Here is a 10,334-nt window from a genome sequence, read left to right as displayed (position 1 = left end):
GGTGGTCTTATGACTTTTCTTTCCTGGGATCTTTAGCATTTGGAGAGTTGCCACTCCTGAGCTCAGAGTGCAGGAAAACGAGTGATTTCATATCACCTCCTGATAAAATCTTTATCTTACAGATATGATTGTAAGTGGGGTAAATACAAATTAGCTTCATCGTTTTAATGAGTCTACTAATTTTAGCCAAGAAGTTTTATGTTTATTTTGAGTGACTAACATGCAGCTCTTCATTTGGTAGTTTGCTTGGCAGTATGCATAATAGTCCTCCTATAATTTCTTTGGCACTTTGATTTTAATGTTTGTATTGTTGATGCATGTTTGTATATGTTTTAATTATATTGACATAATTTTGGTTTAGATTTTTTTTTTTTTTTCTTTTTTTGCAATGGATCACATTCCCCTGCAGATGGCAGTGGCATCATAGGAAGACGTCTTCTCTGATACCTGAGGATTGTTTGCTCTACATTTCAACTTGTCATCCCCATTTAAATATATATTTTATCCTTCACACATCAGGGGAGTTTGATGTTTAACCTTTTGCGATCTACTGAGGGGGACTAATTGCGTTCTGACAATGCAATAGTTTTTATGGCATATATGCTATAATTGACTAATAGGTAGGTGAAGGTTAGGAGCCAAAACATTTGGTCACCATATATGGACACAAGATAATGGCAGTTGAAATATTAAGCATGCAGAAACATAGTATAAACATGAATAATGGGGAAAAAATAAATAACTTCTGAAGAAATCTGCTTTTCTTTTTTTCCACTTCAATGTGAAATACACCCACAGACAAAAGTGGGTCTAACCCGGTTCTCATGGGTGATAACAAATTCAAGTGCTTTGGATATTGGTCACCATTGGACAGTCAAAGCAGTTATCTGGGTTATCTCAAAGTAATAGTTTCAGGACCTAAATATAGGACAAAATACAGAAAACAATAAATTAAAGATTACGGTGATTACCATGTGAGTTTTCTTTATATTCATCATGTACAACAACCATCCCAGTATTTAAAACACTTTATACTTAGACCTCTAATTAGCACGAGATGGCTGTGCCAAACATAGGGGGCTGGGTGCATATTTAGTATTTTGTTGAAATGTCCTAACTGTTGATTTCCCCACGTAGATAAGGAAAATGTTTGTTTGTCTTAATATACATGCGACAGAAGCTGGAATAATTCTTAAAGTGAATGTGGAATATTAGTGCGAGGGAGTTGCAACCAGAACTGAAACACCCCCACGACATCCGACAGTGGTATGGCTCAATCATTTGGACTTCACGGTGGGTGAAGAAGTTAGAGCTACAACAAGCGATGAGGAGGGGGGAGAAGCTGCTGTCCTACTTCTGTCATGTTTTTATTCGGTGAAAACAAAAAGAAGAAGAAGATAGTGTTTCTTGCATTACTTCGAGAAAACCTGGGACTGAAATATTTGGAGTAGACTCGTATAATGCGAGAGTAAGTACTTTAACGTTACTGCTTCTTTGCTAACTTAGCTCAACCACGAGTAGTCGGAGTTTACTGATGCACTTGTTGCTTTAGGTTGGTAATTTTATTATCCCGTCTAACCAAACACTAAATAAATGAGAGTAAAGAAATAAGAAATACACAATAAGAACATTTGTTTTCAGACTATAGCGTTTCCTGCCGTGTTTCTGATTTTAACACGTGTAACTTAATTAAACTACACAGATGTAACGTTATAGATTTAACAACACTAGCAAACTTATGTTGCGGTAAATTACGTTAACTTACGTATCAGGTAACCGATTGAAAAGTTTTCGAAACAAAGTCAAAAGTCAGTTTTTAGCTAAATGTTCTCCCTCGCAGGCTGTAAAGTTGGTTTCTTCTCTGACGGTAGTTAAATGAATCATTAAATGTACCTTTCAGGGATCTGCGTCAACGCTTCAAGTGGCATGAGGGTAAATGCTTGTTTGTTTAGAAACCCTGTTTTGGCGTGCACCTTTATAATTTCATTGGGCAGCGAGCATCCTTGGTAGTTCAGTCAATTTAGAGCAGAGGGGATGTTTTTGCAGCAGCCAGCAGTGTGCAGGGAAGCAGGGATTATAACAGTCTTGGAGGGGAATTAAGGATGCAGATGGCTGCTGTCATGTGATGCCAGGTTTCACCCCAGTCAGCAACAAGTGGGATGACTGACAACGTGAGTCAACACTGTATGGACTGGTAGGAAACCTATTTGAGGTGGGATGCAGTGAAGACTGGTGTATACAATCAGGTATAAGATTGTATTCTGGATTTGTAGCTTGGTAAGGTTAGTGTGGTTTCATACGTTACTTCCTCTCTCCTAGGCATGCTTTTCACCTGGCTTGGCTTTAATATTCAATATGTGTGTTGATTTTGAGTATGATAGAAATGATAACTACTGCTGCTTATTTTAAATATTTAATTTACTCTGTATAGACTGGTCATCATTTGGATGTCAAAGTGCATCAAAACATGTATGTTTATGCTATATATTTTCCAACTTATTGGAAACTAATTGATTTATATTACATTTGAAGTATGAAAAAGTCTTCAGCATAAACAAACTAAGTCTTACTAAAAGGAGAAAAATGAATGACCAAACTTTGCATTGGACTGGTAGATCACCCACCCAAGACCATTCAAATTCCTGTACAAAGCATTTTTTATGTTGTTATGTTTATGTTTGTTGTTGTCTTATTGCTTCACACATCAGCTGCTCATAAACCACTCAAATGCCTCATCACAAATATCACCTCAGTTAGTGTGTTTTATCATTTTAAATGCCAATACAGTTGTGATTGAGCTATTGTGTATTAACCAACAAGTTCTAGGATTATAACACTTATTATGGTCATTAAAATATTTGAGAACCTCAAGACTAAAGTAATAGATTATCATTAAAAAAAGATGTAAAAAATATGTCTAGGTTTTAAATCTGAGAATATACTCAGTTCTGTTTTTTGTACCACTTGCTACAGTGCCATTGGGAATGTAGTTTGTTTTTTACCATCAAACAAGTCAGATCTTTAAGCTACAGGAATTTCAGGTTTTTTTTTTTTTTATTGTCTGTTTGCACTGACACCAAGATGTGTTTCAACATGTCCATAATTTGTAGTATTCCCACAACTTGTTTTGTACACTGGCTACCCCTTTATAATCTTAAATTTTCTCATGATTTATCTTAACAGCAGTTGATTTGTCCAATAACCTCTTACCATGGTGATTTAAAAGATATTTTCTACTACTCAGGAAATGCACACAAGGGAAGGCTTTTTTTTTTTCTTCCTTCTTTTTTACTAGTTATCGTCCGGAGTGGGATTTAAGGGGTTTAGAGTCGGCTCACGGCAGTAATTAAACTGATTAATTGATTCTTAGACTTTAATCAGATGAACGTTGTACCAGTTGGGACTCAGGGTCACCATGGGGGGGGGGCTTCATGTGAGCCTTGGCTCCAAAATGATTGTTGCCCATCCACCGTTGGCATTTTTATCTTAGGTTAAACAAAACTTGCAATAACACAGTTCATTTTACAATTTCAGTTTGTGTGATTACTTTAAAATAGAAACAGTATGCACATGGATTATCTGCTTGATTGTTCCTAGTTAATAACTATTATTAGGATTACAGTATGATAAGCTCATTGAATTTGCCCAAGTAGTTCCCTGTTTTTCAATTATACATTATGCAGGCTACATAGAAGGCTACATGTTGCACCCCAGAAAATGTTTACCATGCATTGGTTGATTTTATTTGAGCTTGGTATTAGCTCTTACATATGATCTAATAAGCTGTTTTAAATTCCATTCGTCTTTCTTCACTGTTCAAAGCAACTTGTTGGATCATGTTTGTTTTGTTTTTTTTATTGCTTGCATATCTTACACTATTACCTTTCTTTTTAGATACAATATGGATGACCTGTCCTGTGGCAGATAGAGTGAAGAATAGAAGGGAACACTGAAGTAGTCTAACAGAGAGTGAGAACTTATCACAGACATACAGAAGACACCATGTCCACCTCGATAAAGCAGGAGAGAACCATTTGTGTTCTCCTCCCCAACAAAGACCAGCTGGACGTCACTGTCGGGGTTGGTGTTTAATATGTCTGTAGCTCTTCACTAGACTACCACCAAGAGGTTTTAACAGATGGCCAAAGTTCTGTTTATCACCACAATGTTTTGGCTGTATCACAGTCTTTGGACATTGTGAACGTGTAATTAATACAGACTTATTCTTTTCACCCACTCCAGCCAAAGTCCACAGGGCAGGATGTCTTTAATCGTGTTGCAGAGATTCTTGGAATCAAAGAACTGCACTTCTTTGGCCTCACTGTGGTGAAGGGTAAGTTCATGCCTCATTGACCCCTAAAACTATCAAAGGGCTATTCACAGAAATATTGCCAAGAGGACTGTAAATATGAAGTAGAGGTTTTTTGTGAATCATTTCCTGATACTCGTCACATTTTCAGCAGTGAGGTTGTAAACAAGATCCAGCCTCATGTTTGGATTATGACAATAGTTTTTTGCATGGCTTAGCAGTGCCACTCTTTTGGTGGCACTTGTTTGTGTAATAATGTGGAAAATGTTTTCTGTCAAAAGGCTGTTTAACTAAAAAAACAAAAATCATTCAGCCCTCCCAGTCTACATAATTGACTGGTGTAATCCCCTTTAGCTACTGAGCAATTTTCTGAACTTTCTTTTTCCTTTTGTTCCTGCTCTGTTTCTTTGTACAAATAGGTTGAAATGCTTTGGTAATCTTGTGTGGCTCTCCACTTGAACAAGCAGCCTTTTGTTTTTGTGGTGTTGGTTCAGCGATCACTTGGGCCTGGATTCCTGCAATATTAACTTCATTAAGCCTGGAATGTACCCTTGCATTCCTCCTCTTCATTGAGGGGAGGGATGTGTTGATGATGGGAAGAGGAGGGTGGGAGTGGAGGGTGAAGAGTTAGAGGGACTTGTCATGACACTGGCTGCCTTACTCAACCCTAACTCAAAGGCCCCAGTGAAGGATGAGGGGTGAAGGAATTGGAATGAGTCAGGCTGAAAGGAGAGAGGGATGTGTGAAGGCACGAGTTGTGAAACCATCTGGCGAGTGTGATTTGGCTGCACGTAGCTCCACAGAAGTGTTTAGGAGGACCAAATAGAAAATGCCCATGTCATGACTCATAGCAGTAGGCTGAGGTGATCAGCATCCTCATGATTAGCATCTAGCCCCTCTGTTAAAAGGGAATTCAATAGAATTCAACTTAAACTGAGCAACATTAACATTAATTAACAGAAATATTCAGGGGAATAGCACCATATCAACATTAAAGCTATGCTGTGTTGTGTTAGCATTGTTGCCATCAGCTTCCAAGTAGCCTTATTCACAAACACAACAGGGGCTTGTTTTTTTTTTTTGTTTGTTTGTTTGTTTTTTTCCCTCAGAGAATCCTGTTGTTGACAGATTTTACGCTTGGTTACATTATTTTTTGGTTTGCTTGTTAACTTTGTGCTTAATTTGTGTTTTCTCAGACAATGAGCATATATTTTTAGACCTTGATGAGAAACTGACAGAGTACTTTCCTAAAGAATGGAAGCAAGATTCAGGAAAGGTAATGGAGCCTGTTTTATTCTTGAAACTGTTTACATGCAGGCAACTGGAAGGCACAGTTCAGTGGCCTACATGTGTCAAAATTTTATGACTATAACAAAAAGATGGTACACACAGGCCTTCTCTGACACTATTTTATCTGCACGCAGGGATTACAGAAGAGACGCTTGCCTCTAGTGCTCTGCCTCAAAGTGCAGTACTACATAGAGAACGGTAGACTCCTTTGGTATGTCCCTCCATAGGATGTTCTGTATATGTCTTTACCATTGGACCCACTCAAATCTTATTTTATTAATGCTGGACCTTTTGGTTAAATTAGCTTTGGTCTACATTCTGATATCTTTTTGTACCTCTCCCTCCTTTTTTTTGTGGTACCAGTGAACGAAAGGCACGCCATCTATACTACTTGGACCTGCGGGAGCGGGTGCTTCGCTCTGAATGTCGTCAGCAGGAGGAGGTGTACTTCCAGCTGGCAGGTTATGCCTTACAGGCTGACCTTGGTGACCTCCAACTCCCCAGGGATGATATGGAGCTCACCCCTTACTTTGAACCCAAGGATTACTTCCCCCCTTGGGTAGATGTTACCGTGTGGCAGGAGCATTTTAAAAACACTTGAAATGTTACCTGATTTGTCTTTTGTCCTTTTAGATTTTGAGGTTATGTGGTGATGTTTGCCTAATGCATGTCTCTGCCTTGTTCTTTCTGTAGATTGTAGCTAAACGTGGAGTAAACTATCTCCTCTGCCATGGGCCCAAGGTGCATCAGGAGATGTGGGGCATGTCTACTCGTGATGCCATCCTGCTCTTCATCAAGGAGTCCTGTCGACTGGAGGATGTACCTGTCACATTTTACAGATTGCAAAAGGTCACCAGTCTATTTAGTACTTGAGTTTTATCAAATAAGGTTTTTTGCTTTAATTGCATTTTGGGCTGGTTGGCATTAGTTTTTTTTTTTTTTTTCTCTCCCATTTCCAGCTTTCTTTCCTCTAACTTTTTTTTCCCCCATAACACAAAAATGATTAGTGTGGGTTCATCGGAGTTGTGTGTTGTGTTGTGATAGGGCAGTTATGTAATGCTTATTTATTCCATCTTGTCCTCCCCATTTCAAAATCACTCATCTACTGAGTGGTGTTTTGACGATGGGCCCATCCATTACGTAATGTGCTAACACTTTAAATTTGTTGTTAGCAGCAGCTTACCGTTTCCCAGTGAAAGGAGAAGAACTAAACTGCAAAATAGCTCTTATCTGAGCTGCCCAGATGCCTGTCTGACATCTCATCATTCATTTGTCCAGGACAAAAAAGAGGAGAGAGGAACCGCATTGCTTGGTCTGACCCTGCGAGGAATGCAGGTTTATCAGGTGGGTGAATGTGTATTATTAATGCACTGTGCTGCATGTCAATGCATGCATACAGAAGTGTGAATCTGGGTTTCCTCAAAGATTCAATGTTTGCATCAATAGTCCTGTGAAACCTCTGGCTAGATGTGTGAGGAATGTGTGGGGTTGCACCCAACAGGAGTGCATGAGGAGATAGGAGCCGTCTGCCAGTTGTTTCATCTGTCCATCAGGGGCCATCTGGGGGGGATTAGGGCTCTAGGCCTGGCTGATTAAAGAGTCAACAGACCGTGAGATACCTTGAGAAGCCCTTGGCTTCTTCACCAAGACCAGATGGCTCCTATGAACAAAGACAGTTGATTATTGATCACTAATTTTAAAATATATTCAACAAGATTACATATCCAGAAATAAATGTTGCTGATTCCATAAGCATAATCTCATACATTTGTGCTATTTTGTGTGTATCTTTGTATGTGTGTGTGTGTGCATGCACATATGTATTTGTAGGAGGTGAACAACATAAGACAGCTGCTGTACGACTTCCCCTGGTCAAACGTGGGGCGGCTCACCTTCCTGGTATATTACTGCTCTTTTCCATTCCATTCTTTCCCCACAGATTAGGCGGAATTGTTAATTGTAATTAGACATTATCTATGTACATTATTCATAATGTGTTGTTCCATTCAGGGAAAGAAATTCGAGATTCAACCAGATGGCTTGCCATCAGCCAGGAAACTGGTTTATTACACTGGGTCATCAGCCCGTTCTCGCCACCTTCTCCTGCACTTGAGCAGCAGCCATCGCCTCTACCTCAGCCTCCAACCTGCTCTTAAACACCTACGGCAGCTGGAAGAGAGTGAAGGTAGGGGTATTGGGAGGGAATATAAGGACAAGAGTAGTATCTATGATATTTTGCATTACTTGGAGCCACTTGTAGCAGAACTTGTAACATAACTTTTTCCCATGCAGTAAATTGCAATGGCTTCTGTTCAATCAACACTATTTGAATATAGTAGTTCAAACATATACTACTTTTGCATTTTTGTTCTCTATTTGGGGGGAAAAAACAACATTGATTTTGTCTGTGCTTCCTTTTAGAAAAGAAACGTTACAGAGAGTCGTACATCAGTGATGACCTGGACGTGGATCCCCCAGGTAGTGAGAGCAGTCCTGGCCTGTCTCGACACTCCACCAGCAGTTCTGGAATTGAAGCTGATGCCCGCCAACACAGCATCTCCACAGAGATGACCTCCATGGAGGAAGAAGCTCAACAGCAAGCAGAGAAATGTCGCAGTTCAGCAGACAGCCATGACAGCTCCTGCCCCTCTGGGTCGGCAGGCAGTAAGGCTCAAATAGAAGGTAGGGAATGGCATGAGGAAGGTGACTAAATCTTTGTGCATTTGGTGTTTTTTTTTTTGTTTGTTTTTTGTTTTTTAAATCTGTTCTTTCTTTATCACTTATACAGAAGTGATGATAAATTATTTATTTTTCTCATTTCAGATGTTTAATAATGAGATTTCTAAAATGATTTTCCAGGGATCAAGACCACCTTTAGAAGTCCAAAGGAGGTTCTTGTGGATGATCCTGATGAGATGTTCAAGTTGGCTGATCTTCTTGAAGGAATGTCAGTAGATTGTGCAGAACTCTCCTTAGGGAGTCACTCACCAGGTATGAATAATTTTATTGTGATACAGAAGATTTGTAAACACATTTTTATTTGTTCTCAATAAAAGTGATAGTGAAGTTTTTTGTATTCTGACACTGTTTACTCTCTTTGTCAAAACTGACCAATACAATCTACAGAAAAGAGATCATGTCCCCCGGACAGTGATGAAGATCTCGGGAAGTTATGTAACAAAAATATGTTAAAGCAGGTTGGTCATTATCTTTCCCTTTGCTGACTTTAGATTTCAGTCTTATACTTTTATATTTTTATCTTTACCTTATGTCTCTAAACAATAGACGCTGAAATCTAGCCACAGCCACAGTCTGGATGACATTCGTCTCTTCCCACCGCCGGCACCACTGGGGACCACTCTACCACCTGATTCCTCCCACAGCTATACCTTTGGACTCCCAAATGATGCCTCAGCAAACACAAAGACGCCTGATGATCACAGTTATTACCCCCCTATACACTGCCAAACCAAGCCTTCTTTCTATGGCCGCAGGTCTACCAACTGCTTCTCGCTGGACTTGTTAGGTGATGAACAGTTTCTGGAATATGTACTTTGAATTGATTGTGGTGATGTACACAGATATACTTCTTCTCTTCCTTCATTCACTGTGCAGCTTCAGTCATAGATTGCCAACATATTAATTTCTCAGTGTTTTTAGGGTTGGTGAGGATGACAGGAGGGTTTGTGTATGCTGCATATTGCAGAAAAACATTATGAAAATGACAGAATGTCTTATTCCTCTTGAGAAAGCAGTGGGTTAGATAACAGATCTAATCCAACAACATTACAGCCATTAAGCAGCATATTTATTGTTGTATATTGTGTACATACTACTTGCACTATTTTATTGCATTTCTAATCAATTTTATTATCTTTTGTAAAGTTCACATTGGTACAGAATACGTTAATGTGGAGGGCATAAAATTTAACAGTACATATTTTTAAGGCCATGCTGAATATTACATTAATAAGATTGGACCAGGTTTCCTTGTCATTAGACTATTTGCTATTATAAAAACTTAAATGTCCTTGTTTTAAATCAGATTTTCTAGGAGCCACGGTTTTATTGTGCCCCTATTTCCTTTTGCCCTTTCTTTTTTTTTTCTTTTTTTAAATCAGATTTTTAATGTACTTTGTTTTTGTCTGGCATGCTCTTTATTGCTCTTCCTATCAGTGTGCCACAGCAATGTAGCAGCTGTTATGGAAAATTGAACCGCATCTGGTAAAGGATGAATCCAACGCTTCCCCATTCTACACCATGTCGCCACTTTTGTAATTTCAATAGAAAAGTATTATTTGTAAAGCACTATCTGTGTGATCAGTTAGTGTGTAATGGATCTGCAGTGTTTTCGCAATATGTAACCTCTGAACAAAGCCTGGGTCTGTTTTCTCAGACATTATTTTCACTGTTTTGGTAATAATCTATCCAATGTGAGGTAACTCATCAAATACAAAACTTTTCTTAATGCAAATAATGTTTGAACAACTTCAGTGTTAACTCGCAATAAGGAACGATTCGTTTTTATCTAAAGCACTGTTTTATGATGGTGAAAATAAATTCTTGTTGACACTAAATAAAAAGTTGTTTCGCATGTTTGTAATGCTGCACCATTATAGTGCTGATTTAATGTTTACATCTGATTGTGTGTGTGTGTGCATATATAAAAGGAATGCAATGGTCCAAATTATCTAAACTCTCGCGAGAGTTTCAGCTTACGTTTACGGAAGTTTAC

The 10,334-nt window shown here is 38.8% G+C and overlaps 1 protein-coding gene across 2 annotated transcripts; it reads left to right on the top strand.

Moving 5' to 3' along the window:
- Window positions 1-1,303: 1,303 nt before the first annotated feature.
- zgc:172136 (FERM domain-containing protein 6) lies at window positions 1,304-10,258 on the top strand. 2 transcript variants are annotated; one of them, XM_026309301.2, is made up of 14 exons: window positions 1,304-1,468; window positions 3,895-4,080; window positions 4,243-4,333; window positions 5,506-5,585; window positions 5,734-5,810; window positions 5,963-6,158; window positions 6,293-6,448; window positions 6,878-6,943; window positions 7,430-7,498; window positions 7,610-7,784; window positions 8,021-8,281; window positions 8,459-8,590; window positions 8,726-8,796; window positions 8,885-10,258. In XM_026309301.2, exons 2-14 carry the CDS (start codon window positions 4,003-4,005, stop codon window positions 9,155-9,157), a joined length of 1,725 nt encoding a protein of 574 aa, XP_026165086.1. In that variant the 5' UTR covers window positions 1,304-1,468; window positions 3,895-4,002; the 3' UTR covers window positions 9,158-10,258. The 2 variants fall into 2 exon arrangements, with proteins under 2 accessions (XP_026165086.1, XP_026165087.1); XM_026309302.2 differs by lacking the exon at window positions 1,304-1,468 and adding an exon at window positions 2,036-2,171.
- The last annotated feature ends 76 nt before the right edge of the window (window positions 10,259-10,334 follow it).

Source organism: Mastacembelus armatus, chromosome 15 (genome assembly GCF_900324485.2).
Source record: "Mastacembelus armatus chromosome 15, fMasArm1.2, whole genome shotgun sequence".
Lineage (NCBI taxonomy): Eukaryota > Metazoa > Chordata > Actinopteri > Synbranchiformes > Mastacembelidae > Mastacembelus > Mastacembelus armatus.
Note: the sequence above shows the minus strand (reverse complement) of the source record. Positions and strands in the feature narration are given on the sequence as shown.

Coding starts and splice junctions, on each gene's coding strand:
- zgc:172136 (XM_026309301.2), top strand. CDS start 4,003: ATGTCCACCTCGATAAAGCAGGAGAGAACCATTTGTGTTCTCCTCCCC. Junction 4,081..4,242: donor AGCTGGACGTCACTGTCGGG/GTTGGTGTTTAA, acceptor CACCCACTCCAG/CCAAAGTCCACAGGGCAGGA. Junction 7,785..8,020: donor GCAGCTGGAAGAGAGTGAAG/GTAGGGGTATTG, acceptor GCTTCCTTTTAG/AAAAGAAACGTTACAGAGAG.